Consider the following 18,460-nt stretch of genomic DNA (forward strand, 5'->3'; position numbering starts at 1 on the left):
GAAAGAATGTAACTTTAACCAAATGTGCCAAGGAAAAAGGTAAGTATGTTTACACTTCAACTAGGTAGCAGTAGAGTCCTGAGCACATAGCTACCACTCTCATTCAGCAATGTCGTAATAGAAAAAGCCCAGAAGAGCACACTCTGGGCCTCTAGCAGGAGTGTGCTCTGTCCAGTGTGGGAACTCCATTTCATGCTAGCTCAGTCTCTGATCGATCCTTGTCTCAAACTTGAGCTGCATATCTACCAGGCATTCTGCAGTCAACCCATCTAGAATCAAATTGGATCAAGCTAAAAAATATGGGACACAGAATTTGTAGACTCATCTTAACAGTATATATTGTGAGGTCTAGTTTTTCTAGGACCTGACTGAGCATAAGCTGCAGAGCAAGTTTGTCCAACCCATGGGCCGCAAGCTGCATGTGGCCCAGAACGGCTTTGAACGTGGCTCAACACAAATTCGTAAACTTTCTTAAAACATTATGGGATTTTCCTTGCGATTTTTTTTTAAGCTCATCTGCTATTGTTAGTGCTAATACATTTTATGTGTGGCCCAAGATGATGATTCTTCTTCCAATGTGGCCCAGGGAACCCAAAAGATTGGACATTCCCACTGTAAAGTATTGGATAGACTGGATATTGGGCCTTTAGCCAAGTCCATAGGCCGAGATGGACTCCCCTGTGTATGATGTGAATGTTAGCAAATAACTGTAGAATATATTTTTTAGTTCTTATGATGCTAAATTGGTTTTCCCCTCAATAGGAATATAGCAAATTCAGGTAACATACATGTAGATTAACTTATGCCAGTCACAGTGCTATTCGCATTAAAAATATTGTCTTATTTAATTCACATGCCACTTTATGAGAGAAATTGATGAGTCAGAGGGGTTCAGTGACTCCTTAAGGTCACACAGGGTCTACACTAGCAAGTGAGGGCCCATCCTCTTGAATATGACATCAAATGTGCCGGCTTTGGGCTAAATCTGGAAAGCACTGTACACATGTAATAGTACTAGGAGTTAGTTCCACATGAATTTTTTTTTTTTTTTTTTTTAAGAGGGATTGTCATTGTGCCGCTTAGCCAGGCTGGATTGCAGTGGTGTGATCTTTGTTCACGGCAACCTCCGCCTCCTTGGTTCAAGCAATTCTCCTGCCTCGGCCTCCCGAGTAGCTGGGACTATAGGCACGCGCTACCACGCCCAGCTAATTTTTGTATTTTTAGTACAGACGGGGTTTCACCATGTTGGCCTGGCTGGTCTCGAACTCCTGAGCTCAGGTGATCTGCCAGCCTCAGCTTCCCAACGTGCTAGGATTACAGGCCTTAGCCACTGGGCCCAGCCCTGAATTCCTTATTTAATCCTCCCAACAGCACTATAATTTTGAAAATAGGTACTGCAGTATTCTCATTTTACATAGAAAGGAAATGAGTCCAGGTTTAGTGGCTCATACCTGTAATCCCAGTGTGTCCGGAATTGATGGGTTCTTGGTCTCACTGACTTCAAGAAACGAAGCTGCGGACCCTCACGGGTGAGTGTTACAGCTCTTAAGGTGGTGCCGCGCACCCTCGAAGTGAGTGTTACAGCTCTTAAGGTGGCGCGTCTGGAGTTTGTTCCTTCTGATGTTCGGATGTGTTCGGAGTTTCTTCCTTCTGGTGGGTTCGTGGTCTCGCTGGCTCAGGAGTGAAGCTGCGGGCCTTCGCGGTGAGTGTTACAGTTCTTAAGGCGGCGCGCCTGGAGTTGTTCGTTCCTCCTGGTGGGCTCGTGGTCTCGCTGGCTTCAGGAGTGAAGCTGCAGACCTTCACAGTGAGTGTTACAGCTCATAAAAAGCAGTGTGGACCCAAAGAGTGAGCAGTAGCAAGATTTACTGCAAAGTGCAAAAGAACAAAACAGCCACAGTGTGGAAGGGGCCCCGAGCGGATTGCCACTGCTAGTTCAGGCAGCCTGCTTTTATTCTCTTATCTGGCCCCACCCACGTCCTGCTGATTGGTAGAGCCGAGTGGTCTGTTCTGACAGGGCACTGATTGGTGCGTTTACCATCCCTGAGCTAGACATAAAAGTTCTCCACGTCCCCATTAGATCAGTTAGATACAGAATATCCACACAAAGGTTCTTCAAGGCCCCACCAGAGCAGCTAGACACAGAGTGTTGATTGGTACATTCACAGACCCTGAGCTAGGCACAGGGTGCTGATTGGTATATTTACAATCCCTGAGCTAGATATAAAGGTTCTCCACATCTCCACCAGACTCAGGAGTCCAGCTGGCTTCACCCAGTGGATCCTGCACCGGGGCTGCAGGTGGAGCTGCCCGGCAGTCCTGCACCGTGCGCTCGCACTCCTCAGCCCTTGGGTGGTCGATGGGACTGGGCGCCGTGGAGCTGGAGGTGGCGCTCGCTGGGGAGGCTCCGGCTGCACAGGAGCCCGTGGAGGGTGTGGGAGGCTCAGGCATGGCGGGCTGCAGGTCGCGAGCCCTGCCGCGCGGGAAGGCAGCTAAGGTCCGGTGAGAAATGGAGCACAGCACAGTGCCGGTGGGTCGGCACTGCGCGGGGACCCAGTACACCCTCCACAGCCGCTGGCCTGGGTGCTAAGCCCCTCATTGCCCAGGGCCGGCAGGGCCGGCTGGCTGCTCCGAGTGGGGGGCCCGCCAAGCCCACGCCCACCCGGAACTCCAGCTGGCCCGCAAGCGTCGCGCGCAGCCCCGGTTCCCTCTCGCGCCTCTCCCTCCACACCTCCCTGCAAGCTGAGGGAGCCGGCTCCAGCCTTGGCCAGCCGAGAAAGGAGCTCCCATAGTGCAGCGGTGGGCTGAAGGGTTCGTCAAGTGCCGCCAAAGTGGGAGCCCAGGCAGAGGAGGTGCCGAGAGCGAGTGAGGGCTGTGAGGATTGCCAGCATGCTGTCGCCTCTCACTAGCACTTTAGGAGGCCAAGGCAAGAGGAGCATTTGAGGCCAGGAGTCCAAGACCAGCCTGGGCAGCATGGAGAAACCCCATATCCAAAAAAAAAATGAAAAATTAACCAGGTATGGTGGCCCACATCTGTGGTCTCAGCTACTTGGGATGCTGAAGTGGGAGAACCGCTTGAGCCCAGGAGGCTGAGGCTGCAGTCACCCATGACTGCATCACTGCATTCCAGCCTGGGCAACACAGCAAGATGCTGTCTCCAGAAATAAATAAATAAAAAGAGACTCAGGTCACCTAACTACTAATAGTAAAGGTCAGTTATGAGGTATCATCCTACATTTATAAGTCTAGTATGTTCTTTCATTATTCTAAATTTTCAAGAATACGTTTTATTTCTAGAAGCTTTTACTATTTGAGTGGCTTAATCTTTTAGATTTTAATCACATCACTAGATGTGATTTTTAAAAGAGCAAATATTTCAGTTAGATAAATGAAATTATAACTTCCCTAATTTTTAAAGCAATTATCTACAGAAAGACATTAGATATAGAAAAACAGTTTTAAAGATTCAACTATTTTCAGAAGGAAATAGTCATATAAATGTATTTTTGTTTGATAAGTATAATTTCATCTAGAATTGTAATCAATTATCTAAGAATTTCTCTTTCCTCTGCATCTCTAATTAATATCATTTTATTAATAAAATGATTCAGATTTTCCATTCATTTATGAATTGCCTTTATCCAACAGATTTTTCTTTTCTGAAGCTACTTCCACTATTATCAAAAGAAGTTTATCATGGAGAGAGAAATGTACAATAATAATTGAATTCCACTCAGAATGATATAGGAAAACCTAGTTATCCAGAAATAATTCAGGGTATCTGACATACATAAAAGATGATCTGGAGGGAGGCAATGGGAAATGAACCAATTGTAATTCATTAAACCAGATTTTAATTGTTTTATATAGTTTTATGCTTCTTTCTAACTCCTATAAGTAGATAAGAACCTATACTAAACAAATTACAAGTTAGTGTTTATAGTGTCTTCCTAACATTTTAAATTACTTTACTTTCACCTTATTAGTAATTTTGGTATTTAGGGTAGAGCACTTACACCCCAGTGGGAAAGAGTAGCTGTGTAATCCAGAAATACCCAGTCCAGCAATCAGCCTATGTTCTCGTAACTTTTTTTAATCTCCACCCACTCCCTTCCAAATCAACTCCTTTACAACAAGTGTAATGTTGACTGATGGTTTCAGAGAGAGACAGAGATTTGGTTGGTGGGGTCCACATTGAGCAGCACAATTCCCCCAGATCCCACATTCAGGCCCCCCACTGACATTCACCTCCCCTAAGCGGCCAGTCCAGCCTGGCTTTAGTATCTTTCTACTGTCCATCTCCAGCATCCTCGGTTTTATGTCCATACACCCATCGCTTTTCCGCAAACATAGGACACTCTGGCCAGTCCACTTACCTGACTCCATCTTCCAGGGGAAGCATGGATAGTGTGTGTGTGGGTTGTAAATAATATTTTATCTGTCACAAGTAGCACTGAGCATAACGGAACCAAACGAGAAAAGAAAATGGAAGTTTATATTTTTATTACAGACATTTTAAAAGTTAAGTCTAAGGTGTTCTTTTTCAACTGGATACAGTTGACAGTTTTCAACTCTTTTCTTTTTCAACTGGCCACAGAAGACAGTTTCGGGTGTTTATTTTCGTTGATGTGTAGCTGTGAGAGAATAGACGAGAATCACTGAGCTGTTTACTTCTGGTAGTGGTGGCCAGGTTGTGTCACTCTTTGTGCATTTTCATCGGGCTCTCACCAGCACCACTGGGCAGATATTTGAGAAACAGCTTACGTGAGTTATAAGTCTGTGGCTGTGGAAAAGAAAAAAAAAAAAGTTGTTTTACATGAAAATCCATATTTCTGACTTCCATTGAAAATCTGCAGACCCAGATTTACACATGGAGACAATTGGCTAAAGCCCAGTGTTGATTGACTCCATTCATTTACATTTTCAGCTCTGAGTTCGGGTCTGCTGTCTAGTAACTGAACCTCCCATGTAAGTCTTCCATTCCTCACCAGCTGTCAAACATCTCTTTTTGCAGTTTTCATGTTTTTATTCTAAGATTGTAGAAAAAAGAAAAAACAAACTCTTTTCATTTTAAAGAAAGATTTTAAAGTACATTTTGAATTTTTTTTCTTTTTTTCATCCTAAAATGGAAACACAAACTCTGAAGACAATTGTGTAGCATTATAGTAATTTACAAATGTTGGGGCGGGGTCAGCTGCTATTCCTGAGACAGAGTTTCACTGTGTCACCCAGGCTGGAGTGCAGTGGCACCATCCCAGTTCACTGCAACCTCTGTCTCCCAGGCTCAAGCCATCCTCCCAACTCAGCCCCCAAAGTAGCTGGGACCACAGGCATGTGCCACCATGCCTGGCTAATTTTTGGATTTTTTTGTAGAGACAGGGTTTCGCCATGTTGCCTTGGCTGGTCTCTAACTCATGGGCTCAAGTGATCCACCCACCTTGGCCTCCCAAAGTGCTGGGATTACAGGCTTGAGCCACCGTGCCCAGCTAGCTGCTATTCTTTTGTGTAACATGTATTAATTTATTAGGAAGAAACAAGAGTTTTACCTTTATCCTCACAAATACTTAACAAAGTGAATTTTGGCACATTAAAAACATCTTGGATTATCTTATTCTGAAAACATCTATCAAAATAATACTTAAGATTTCTCTTGATTTTATTTCAGCACTACATATGTCCTTAGAGGAAAGCATTAAATGGCTTGGAGAAGTTATGGCTGAAATAGGACCAACACATTCGCAAAAAAGTGAGGACTGGAATATCTTTGAAGTAAAACAAGCCAATGCTATCATTGATTACTTAAAAATCAGGTATGGATTATTTTCAGTAACATTTATTTTTCATTTCACATCTTCTGGAAAATGTCTGTTAAGTAAAAAGTAATTCAGTTTTTTGCAAATTCAGATATTTACAGAATTTATGCCATAATTAGCCCAACCAATAATTAGGTACTTAAATCTTCTTTAAATTAGGTGTTCAAATCTTTCACCTAATAACTAAAAGTCAGAACAGTGAACAGTTTGGCTAACTTTGCATTCCCAAAAAAAAGGTTTGCGTTTGATAAATATAATTTTATCTAGAATTAAAATAAATTAAGAATTTTATTTTTCTTTGCATCTTTAATTAATATTTATTAATAGGATGATTCACATTAGTCAGCTGCAATTACAGTAGACTCTATATTTTAGGTAGTTGATCTATCCAACTATCTAATTCTACATTTCGAAGAGCAACATTCATTGCTATTTAAATATTTATTTTGAATGCTTTGTATTAGAAATTGAAGAGATTTATGAATATACTTCCTCAAATTTATTACATCCCCTGAAATATCTTGTAGTATTGACCAATTAAACTCATTAAGTCTTTCTTACTGCTTAGAAAATGATGGTGTGTGGAAGGAAAGTATTTTTATTACAGTGATTCTTCATTGTTGAACTAAGAAATTTGTCTTTTTATATGATCTGTCACAAGGTCTGCAGTAGAGTCATGCATCTCTCTAAAGGGACATTTTTAGAGTTTGCAAATATTCAAACAAGAGTAGGTTAAAATCTTTTGTCAAGCTGAAAGCTTCTGCATAATATTTTTGTTCCTCTTATACTATATACTCCAGTGCTTTTCAACTTTAAAATTTAAAATTCTAAAATAAGAGTGCTGATTGATATCCTAGATATGCTCATGATTTGCTTGGCAAGGATTCTAGCTGAAATCTAGAAAGCTTTTTAAATACTAGTGTGTTTAATATGATAAAGTTTATATATTGGTTTGTGGCATGAATTAATAATGTCATATGATATAATATGGTTTTTACGTAATAGCATTTAATATAATGTGGTTTCTTAATATTAAAACATAGCTCCTAATGGGTATCTCTCAATAAAAGCCAGAGTAGTTTTCATATCAATTAAAGTAAGGCAAGGTCCTTGCGTTGGGGGAGACGATGGTAGTCCAGAATTGGAGGAGAGCCTATTCCTCAAGGTCTTTCTACCCATCAGGGTTTGAGAATCACTGGGCAAGAGGAATTCTACTTTGCACATTGTATTAGCATCCTTATTTTCCTTCTCTATTTGAACAGTCCCAGTTTCACTTGCAGAACACATTTTTACAACTGAGCTGTAAGCCCAGGAGATTTCTAATGGGCACAGGGACTGATAGTTAACCAGGGCCACAAAACCCATGCAGGTGCCGTAATGATCCCTTCTGGAAGGGGAAGGATGGCAGCTCTTTTCCCCTTCATCTCATCTCTCTGGGCAAATGTTCATCTACATATTTCTTGACATTGTCCTTCAGAAAACAAGTTAAGAGGGGATGTCCATGTTAGTCACCTTTAGATCCTAACCAGAGTAATTTCACATATTATAAATCCCTAATATTATTACTTCACTAAAAATAAAACAAAAAGTAGTATTTAAGAAATTAGTCAAAGTAAATCACAGCAATTGTTGATGCTGTTAAGTCTTCATATTGTTATTTCAAAGAAATTATGCAATTTAAATACCCCTATTACAGAACTATAAAATATCAGTTAGTAGGATATCTGGAATTGATTCTGCAGTTGTATAAAAGAAAATAGGCTTTTCTACAACACCTGCTCAGAACCCCTCAAAGGTCCACAAATGAAAGTTTAGGGGGACTGGGAGGAGGGGCAGCATCAAGAAGAATAGCTGATAGATGCTGGGCTTAATACCCAAATGACAGGTTGATCTCTGCAGCAAACCACCATGGCATCAGTTTAAACCTACACATCCTGCACATGTACCCTCAAAGTTAAAAGTTGAAGGAAAAAAAAACAGTTTAATGACAATGAAATCATATAATATTTTTCATTTTGATGACTACAAAGCAGTTTTATAAATATGAAGGTAACCCAGTTATCAAAAGTATAAGTGTTTGAATTTAACCCAATATTAAGTTTACCCAGCCACTAAAAGCCCTAGTCAATTTAGGGAGAGCAGTTTTTAGAACATGACCCATACCACATGAAAGTTAAATGACAATAAAATGGAAATTTCATCTGATGCCCTTAACACACTCTGTCATGTGTCTGTGATTTGAAAAAAACTAATACCAAATTTCCTCCCCCACATGACTGTAAGTACTGGCAAACCTAGCTGTACATTTTTACAGTGTATTGTATCATGTATACAAATATAAATACTTCTGCAGCTTTTTAGTATAAAACATCATTTACATATATATGGCCCAAATACACGTCTGTCATTGTGGAGTCTACCTATTTTGGGGAATTAGGTGATAGTAATCTCAGGTGTACACTCAATATAAGAGGCATATACCCAAAATAAGAAAATCAACCCTGCCCCTCTGTAACCCACAGGGTATTGCACTTCCAGGCATCGAGCCAGACATCTTGAATTATTTTCACTTCATCTCTCTTCAATTTAGGACTAAAACTAAATGTTTGACAAAATAATCTAGGAAGTTGAGACAGTCAGCAGCGGAAGAAAATGCATTATCGCAGCTGAAGTGGCACTTTGTTCCCATGCAGCACCACCTAATCGCTCCTGGTAAAGCTGGACAAGGCCCTAGTCCTGGCCTTGCCCCCAAGCCTGCAGCTTTGACCACCACATCCAAATCATGCATTTTATTTTCAGTGTTAAGAAGCGAATTTCCCTCTTGGCATGGGACAACCTAATTCCTATGTGCAACGAAAAGAATAAGGCTGAAAGATTATGAAATTTCAGGAAAGAAGATCTATGAACTAAGTTCTTTGTGTGACACAAGATGGAGAAAGGGAAATTTTATGCTGGTTCACTGAGAGGAAGCCAAGCTGTTTCCAAAATACTCTATAGTCTTTAATTTTTCTACTTAAAATCAGTTATTGCCAGTCTTATATTTTTGATCTTAAGGCTTTCTCTAGGTAACCAGTGTAAGTTAGGGAGAGTTTGAATTTATTTTGCGTCATTGAATTGTCAAACTACACTAATCTTGATGTATTTTTCTAGCCAACAAATCAAAGTAATGTCAAAAGCTAAGTTACATTTCTGAATGTTGATGAGTAATTTGAATGTACAAGAGGTTTTTTTCCCCCAAAATACCATGACAGACTCTGCACACCCATCACTTTTTAATAGATTGTGTTAGTAGTGAGATCAACTGCTAATATAACTCAGAGAGACTCAGCTGCCTGAGGATTTCTTCATTGATTTCAAATGAATTGAAACTTTGATCCATTGCAACATCCAAGAGAAGCCATTATTATACATGCTCTGTAGCTACATTTTGCAAATGTTAATTTCTCAGTTATATTAAAATCAATTTCCTTAAATAGCAAAAGGCACCAGAGTGAAAGAGAAACCACTAAGACAATTTTTTGTTCTTGGGCATTTTGCTGTATTATGAGTCTATTAATTTTCTCAACCAGCAGGAAGAGAACTAGAAAAATTCAAATATTATCACAAACAGGATATTAGAAGTCAGCCCTTCAGTAAATTTTTAACTCTTAATCATGCATTGCTCCTTAAACTTACTAGAATACTTGTTTTAAGGACCTCCTATCCTTTGGTTCTTTATAGTTTTGGTATGCTGACCACCTAGTCTTTAGGGTAAGAACTGAAGAAATGATCTTTCTTAAATTAATTTTTCCCTTTCATGTGTGACCAAATATTCTGCAGAAAACTCAGACATTTTCTCAATGGATTTTAGTTCATGCACCATTTTTCAGGTATTATTATAGATTAATTTAATCTTGAAACAGTTTGAGAATGTGAGAAGTAATTGATATAGAGATAGATTATATAATTCAGTGCCATTTGTACCAGAGGAAATTGACTCCTGTTTGCCGCAAAACAGCAAGTAATGTAAAGTTTCATGTTATTTAGGAATGGTGCATTATTTGCTTTTAAGCTAGGAAAAGTCAAGATGCCATCTAATTTCTCCCTTATTCCTAACTTACCCACTCATTGCAGATGGATTTACTGATATTATTCTAGGTACTGTGTTATATTGTCATTTCCTTAAAGAATAAAACTCTTAATTTCTTAGCATTTCTGGACAATTTCTTTTGCAATAAAGGAGGATGCTAAGTTTATTTTAGTGTTTGATAGCATTAGCTTGGTCAATATGAAGTTTCTTTAATAAATGTCTTTACATATTGTGTTTTTTTTCCTGAAATCAACTTATCAGAGTGCACATTTATTTTATATTTCAGCTTATTTCAACACTACAAGCTATATGAGTTTATGTTCTACTCTGCCAGGGAAGAAATTGTGATAGGAACTGAGGTAAGTAATTTATCTAGATGGAACCAATTAAGCAGAATCACTTAATGCATGCTGATCAGCATCTGGATCTTTAACTGCTTAAAGCAACTTCTTGTCAAGATTATTCAAGTGTTAATATAATCAACTCGTAGTTTGCAAAAAGAATAATTATATAAAGTGATCTTTGGATCAGGAAAATAAGCTATCTTTTGGCATTAAAAGCATTGTTAATCATTTATACTTTGTGTATTTATGGATTATTTGACAAAGTTCAATTGGATAAGGTACATATGTCTTCATACAAATAAAATCAGAAAAAACCAACTAGTAATTTGCAAAAAAATAATAATTATATAAAGTAAATGTAATGATAACTTAACTCAGTGAAATCCCTTCTAATTTCACATTTTTTTTCATTCTACTCATTGTTTAAGATCTAATTTAAATCCCACTTCCTCAGTGGATCAAACCTACCTTAATTGCATCATAATCTCAAACAAAAGTTTTAGACAAACTCTCTAATCAATCCTATTATTGTGTGCCAACTGATCTCTTATTGCTGAATTTGGGCTACTGTTGCACCAATAAGCATATCAATATTCACTGTGTTATATGGTTTCCTAATTGTTTCCTGTGGGTTGATATAGTCAGTACAACTCAACAGTAATTTTCTTGAAGACAAGGATATCTGCTGCTTTTCTACTACAGCATATAGTATAATGTAGGATACAGTAACCCCTCAATTAATACTACATAAACAATTCAGTGCATAGGACAGCAGTTCTACAATGTAAGGTCTATCTGGAGACACTTTCAAACAGACTTGCTTATAATCACATATTTGTAATTCCTAGAAATGAATTCTGAGTAGGAAAACATGTTTTTACTTTATTTTGTTTTATTTTATTTTTTATTATACTTTAATATCTGGGATATATGTGCAGAACGTGCAGGTTTGTTACATAGGTATACACATGCCATGGTGGTTTGCTGCACCCATCAACCCATCACCTACATTAGGTATTTCTCCTAATACTATCCCTCCCCTTGCCCCCCACTCCCCGACAGGCCCCAGTGTGTGATGTTCCCCTCCCTGTGTCCATGTGTTCTCATTGTTCAGCTCCCACTTATGAGTGAGAACATGTGGTGTTCAGTTTTCTGTTCCTGTGTTAGTTTGCTGAGAATGATGGTTTCCAGCTTCATCCATGTCCCTGCAAAGGACATGAACTCATCCTTTTTTACGCCTGCATAATATTCCATGGTGTATATGTGCCACATTTTCTTTATCCAGTCTGTCATTGATGGGCATTTGGGTTGGTTTCAAGTCTTTGCTATTGTGAATACTGCTGCAATAAACATATGTGTGCATGTGTCTTTATAGTAGAGTGATTTATAATCCTTTGGGTATATACCCAGAAATGGGATTGCTGGGTCAAATAGTATTTCTGGTTCTAGATCCTTGAGGAATCGCTACACTGTCTTCCACAATGGTTGAACTAATTTACACTCCCACCAGCAATGTAAAAGCGTTCCTATTTCTCCACATCCTCTCCAGCACCTGTTGTTTCCTGACTTTTTAATGATCACCATTTTAACTAGTGTGAGATTGTATCTCATTGTGGTTTTGATTTGCATTCCTCTAATGACCAGTGATGATGAGCTTCTTTTCATATGTTTGTTGGCCACATAAATGTCTTCTTTTGAGAAGTGTCTGTTCATATCCTTCGCCCACTTTTTGATGGGGTTGCTTGTTCTTTTCTTGTAAATTTGTTGAAGTTCCTTGTAGATTCCAGGAAATCATTTTAAGAAGACTAAAGATACCATTAAACAATAGTGCTTCTGTAGGTCCACAGTTACTTTAAGGGGCTTTGTTGCCTCCTAGAAGTACCAGGGACAGGAGTGGCCATAATCAGAAATAAACAGTGAGTAACAGGATATTCACATTATCTGTGTAATTTTCCTGATATTAAGAACCACATGGAACATGCCAGCTATTCTACTTCCTGGGTATTGTTATTCTGAAATTTATAAATTACTTGCTTCATAAACACCTCAGTCACCATTACTCACTCTTCGTTTGGGTACTTGTTCTAATGCTAGACTTTAGTTCACTAAAGTGAACTGCCAGAAAACAAGGAAACTTTTTGCTTCTGACTTTCATAAAAATTACTTCTTTGCAGTCTCCTCATACTGTAGCTTAAATTAGGTGTCACTTGACAAAGTTTCACTGAAAAATGTTTCCATTTCAGAATTACACCATATCGTGTGACAGCCCTTGCAAAAATTATCAGTTTGGAATATAATCCTATCTCATCCATTCAAGCAAAACTTTGGGAAAATGATAGTGGCTTCAATAACAGCATAAGTAGATATTTAGAGTGCTCAAGAAAAAATTTCAGAAAGAACTCCCTTTTCCTTTGTTAATTACACAATCATGCCTTTCTTCTATATTGTAAGGATATATTTAGGTGACATTTATGCTATGGAAAGATAAAGTGGAGAAAGTAGACAGGCTTGGCTGCTTTATTTTCCATTGTCATTTGTATTTTCCCCAAGCTGACCAGAGCAATAAAAAAAATCTTTAAGAGAATGATATTGGGTCTTCAAGAATTAGGCCACTCATGGCATTTTAAAGGATTAGTGAAAGTATTTTATGACATTTTAGAAGTGTTTGCTAACCCTTGGTACAAATACCTGTTTTTTAATTAACAACCTTTCATGGAGGACGTAGGGGCCTGCCCCAGTAATGTGATTATTCATGCTGATCTCAGGGCTCTGGGACCAAATAATGACCACAAGACAAACACATGAATATTTGAAATTTAACTCTTAGGCAAACATTCAAGTTAGATAACACTGATGAAATTTAGTTTCTTTAATTGTGGATAGATGAGAAAAAAACATTAATCCCCTCTAATCATAGAAATGTCCATTTCATAAGTGAGAAAAGAATGATGAAATAGAATATCACCATTTGTCAACCTTTAATAAAATAATAGATCTAGGCAATGATGATGAGTGGCTCCTGACATCACAAAAAGAAAACCAGACATCACTGCTTTTTAATAAAATTATACAAACCCCATATAAATTGCTCTTGCAATTTGAACTGGCTAGTCTTTTGGTCAGTCTTCTAACACTAACTTCTCATTTACTGGAAATATGGAAGATAAAGGAATATTTTAAGGATATCACAAAAAGGCAATGAGCAAACCAGGGTATAGGAGATTCTATAGGGCAGAAGACATGGAATATTCAAGAAATAAATTACAAAGAAATAAAAAAAACAGTGAACCTATAGATTAAAAAATGACTGAATCGAATTCAGTGTACATATCTTATTTAGATCCTACTTCAGACAGACAGATAGACAAACACAAAACAGTTCTGAGATAATCGGGGCATGTGAATATTGGCCACATAGTTGATGATGACTGTTACTAATTCCTGGAACTTGTTAGTGTATTACTTTACATGGTAAAAGGGACTTCGCAGATTTGATTAAGTTAATGAATTTGAGATGGAGCGATTATTCTAGATTACTGAAGTGGGATCAATGTAATCTCCATATAAGAGAAAGAGGAAGGCAGGAGGATCAGAGTCAGAAAAAGGGAGACTTGAAGATGTCACACTGTTGGCCTGGAAGATGGAGGAAGAGGCCACAACTTTTATCAACTGTCTTGTTATCTAGTATGGCAATACCTTCTCATAGTTCTTTTCAATACTTAATTATTATTGTTCATTTTTCTTAAATATAAAATTTAGAAATAAACCTGTGCATACGTGGATTTTTAGTATGTGGCATATACAAATATTTAGCAAATTGGCATGTAAAATTACTTGGGATAATTGGCTATGTGTTTGTTAAAAAGAAATTAGATTTTTACCTTATACCAAATTTAAAAATGAATCCAATTTATTAACAGATTCATTTCCCATAATGGAAGACATATTCCATAATGGCAAACTATAATTTGGTCAACACTTCCACTGAGAACAACTAGAAAAATTGGACAAGATTTTTTTAAGACTTAAATGTTTGAAAGCTCAGCTAGCAAAGCTTAAAAAAGATTATGAGCCTGACATTCAGAAATGCTTTCTACCTATAGGCATCTACAAGTTTGGAAAAGGTGGCTAAGAGACTTAAAAGCTGAGAAGTGAAGCTTTGGTAGACACGTGGAGCTAGGAGAACAACAATTGGAGGGGGAAGAGAATATAGCAAATTTTACAAGTAGCATGTTGGGTCTGCACAAGACCGCATTTTAGGAGATCAGCCCTAGCTACCATGGACTGAACTTCAATTCCAAATGTTCTCCATTTCTGGTGGATTTAGGTTAGCTGTATATAGTGTTGTTAACTTCCTCTGTAAAATAAAATCATGCTACACTCCAGATTGTATCAACAGTTTTTCATAACCAATGTTTGTCACATAATAAAAATCACACAGAAAACAAAAATAGACCACAAGTGCTCCAGATGATGGAGTAATTAGTCATGTACTTGAAAATAATTATCCTTAAGAAATAAAAAAAATATATATAAATTTTAGCAGATAAAAAAATGATTACAATATAAAATGGATGTTCTGTAATAGAAAAATACAACAAAAATTAAAAACCAAATGGATGTGTTTAACAAGTATTAGATCTTTGACAAACCTGACAAAAACAAGAAATGGCGAAAGGATTCCCTATTTAATAAATGGTGCTGGGAAAACTGGCTAGCCATATGTAGAAAGCTGAAACTGGATCCCTTCCTTACACCTTATACAAAAATTAATTCGAGATGGATTAAAGACTTAAATATTAGACCTAAAACCATTAAAACCCTATAAGAAAACCTAGGCAATACCATTCAGGACATAGGTGTGGGCAAGGACTTCATGTCTAAAACACCAAAAGCAATAGCAACAAAAGCCAGAATTGACAAATGGGATCTAATTAAACTAAACAACTTCTGCACAGCAAAAGAAACTACCATCAGAGTGAACAGGCAACCTACAAAATGGGAGAAAATTTTTGCAACCTACTCATCTGACAAAGGGCTAATATCCAGAATCTACAATGAACTCAAACAAATTTACAAGAAAAAAACAAGCAACCCCATCAAAAAGTGGTCAAAGGACATGGACAGACACTTCTCAAAAGAAGACAATTATGCAGCCAAAAAACACATGAAAAAATGCTCATCATCACTGGCTATCAGAGAAATGCAAATCAAAACCACAATGAGATACCATCTCACACCAGTTAGAATGGCCATCATTAAAAAGTCAGGAAACAACAGGTGCTGGAAAGGATGTGGAGAAATAGGAAGACTTTTACACTGTTGGTGGGACTGTAAACTAGTTCAACCATTGTGGAAGTCAGTGTGGCGATTCCTCAGGGATCTAGAACTAGAAATACCATTTGACCCAGCCATCCCATTACTGGGTATATACCCAAAGGACTATAAATCATGCTGCTATAAAGACACATGCACACATATGTTTACTGCAGCACTATTCACAATAGCAAAGAGTTGGAACCAACCCAAATGTCCAACAACGATAGACTGGATTAAGAAAATGTGGCACATATACACCATGGAATACTATGCAGCCATAAAAAATGATGAGTTCATGTCCTTTGTAGAGACATGGATGAAACTGGAAGACATCATTCTCAGTAAACTATCGCAAGGACAAAAAACCAAACACTGCATGTTCTCACTCATAGGTGGGAATTGAACAATGAGAACTCATGGACACAGGAAGGGGAACATCACACTCCGGGGACTGTTGTGGGGTGGGGGGAGGGGGGAAGGACAGCATTAGGAGATATACCTAATGCTAAATGACGAGTTAATGGGTGCAGCAAAACAACATGGCACATGGATACATATGTAACAAACCTGCACATTGTGCACATGTACCCTAAAACCTAAAGTATAATAATAAAAAAACCCCAAGAACAAAAAACAAACAAAAAAAAACAAGTTAGTCCATAGCTGAAGAGAAAAATTGGTAAAGTGGAAGATAAATCAAAAGAAAAAATCTAAAATAAAGCATGGGGATGCAAAAGCATGATAAACACAGAAACTGGGTGAGAGAGTATGGATATAGTAAAAGGTATAATGAGAGTACAAAAGTAAATTCTAGAATGAGAAGATAGAAGTCACATGTGGAGAGTTAATTTTCCGGAACTAACCAACACCATTAGGACATAGATTTAGGATTTACTTGAACCCCAAATACATGTAAATCTACACCAAAGCATATTACTTGAACCCCAAATACATGTAAATCCATACCTAAGCATATTATAATAAAATTTCTAAAAATGAAAGATGAAGACAATCTTAAAACCAGCCATAGAAAACAAAAAAGACATGTGTCCTTCAAAGAAGTAACAATAAGACTGACAACCAACTTCTCAACAGTAATAATGAGAGCCAGAGGACCATGAAGTAATTTCAAATTGTCCTAAGAAAATAACTGTCAATCTAGAACTTCATTCCGAGAAAAAAACACTTTCTGTGATAAAATAAGAAAAAGGCAAAGAAGGCAACAGAAACATGGGCAAAGAATATGAACAGACAATATGAGGATTTTAATAGACGGATTTTTAGATTAAAAAAATAAGAACATTTATTACGAAGAGAAACACACTAAAGGAAGTACTAACGGGTGCTCTCTGGGCATAAAGAAAATGATTCCAAACAGAAAGTGAGAGAAATAGAAAGGAAGGAAGAGCAAGTGAAACGGGACAGATTAGGATGGATGGATAGATAGATCGATCGATCAATCTAAATAAATATCAAATGTGTTACACAAAATGTTTTGTGAGGTTTAAAATACACAATGACAATAACATATAAGTTGACAGCAAGGTAAGTGGGTTAGTTTTCTAAGCCCCTCCCGTTGTTTGAGGAAAGTGAAAGTACTCACTTATAAATATTTAATAAGTCAAGGATGCATATTATATCCTTGGGGGAAGCATCGAATAAATGATAATGCTAAGCTAAGAGAGGAGGAAGATGGAACAATAAAATCAATTGAAGTACTAAATTTAAAATGCATAACTATAGTAATAAATATAAGAAAAATATGAAGAAAAATATTTTTAATGTGGAATTGGCCATATACATTTTTTTAAGATGTGATGAAAAATACTGTGAATAAAATTTTTTAAGTCACTGGGAGAAAACGTTTGCAAATTAACATATGAAGGTCAATTCTTTTTTTTATCATTTTAGACATACGGTCTCATTCTGTTGCTCAGGCCAGAATGCAGTCGTGTGATTATAGCTCACTGCAGCTTTGAACTCCTGGGCTCAAGTGGTCCTTCCACCTCAACCTCCCATGTAGCTGGGACTACCGACACACACCCTCATACCTGGCTAATTTTTTATTTTTTTATTTTTTGGTTGAGATGGGGATCTCACTTTGTTGCCCAGGCTGATCTTGAATTCCTGGCCTCAAGCGATCCTTCAGCTTCAGCCCCCTAAAGTGCTGGGATTACAGGTGTGAGCCACCAATTCCAGCCCCAAAATATTTTATACACAAATAGTTTCTTTGATAAAATAAGAAATGGCAAACAAAGCAACGGAAACATGGACAAAGAATATGAGCAGATAACATACTTTACCAATAAACAGATATAAAGATATCCAACCTTAATAGTTATCAAGGACCTGCAAAAAATATGTATTTCTTAAATATAAGATTAGCTAATAGTAAAAAGATGGATTAATACCTTGTTAATGAGGATGCAAGAAAACATAGCTGTATTTAGTTAGGGCAAGGTTAAATTTGTAAAGCCACCATGGAGAGCAGATTGGCAAAATCTATAACGTTTTTGTGAATGTGAATATCTTTCTTCCCTAAATATCTTCTCTGTAGACATATGTACTCATATTATATAAAGCTATTCATACCTGAATATTCATCAAAGCATGGTTTATTACAGCTAAAAATTGCAGAAGGTAAATCAGAAGGGAAATACTTTATTTAAATGAAATACTCAATAAATACTTCTTGTCTACATTCATTTAAATAAAATGAAGTATAGTCACACTATAAAAAACTATCAAGTCTTTAGAATGAATGTAATAGATTCCTATGTATGGTTATGTTAATATCTCTAAAATATATTCTTAATTTAAAAAGTGTAGAAGTAGAACAATATGAATAGTGTTCCCATTTATTTTTAAAAGCAAATAAACATGAAAATATGTAGACATGTATATGCATGTAAGTGATT

General features: G+C 37.3%; 1 protein-coding gene across 8 annotated transcripts in view; it reads left to right on the plus strand.

Moving 5' to 3' along the window:
* CABCOCO1 (ciliary associated calcium binding coiled-coil 1) overlaps window positions 1–18,460 on the plus strand; it is a 105,987-nt gene that overhangs the window by 18,535 nt on the left and 68,992 nt on the right. For 7 of the 8 annotated variants that reach the window (XM_055274418.1, XM_063637902.1, XM_055274416.1 and 4 more), the window contains 2 exons: window positions 5,663–5,807; window positions 10,166–10,238. In XM_055274418.1, the coding sequence (XP_055130393.1) occupies window positions 5,663–5,807; window positions 10,166–10,238 (218 nt within the window). Of the gene's footprint in view, window positions 1–5,662; window positions 5,808–10,165; window positions 10,239–14,326; window positions 14,609–18,460 lie in introns of those variants that run through there. The other variant, XM_055274421.2, reaches the window with a different exon arrangement.

The sequence above is a fragment of the Symphalangus syndactylus genome, chromosome 4 (genome assembly GCF_028878055.3).
Source record: "Symphalangus syndactylus isolate Jambi chromosome 4, NHGRI_mSymSyn1-v2.1_pri, whole genome shotgun sequence".
NCBI lineage: Eukaryota > Metazoa > Chordata > Mammalia > Primates > Hylobatidae > Symphalangus > Symphalangus syndactylus.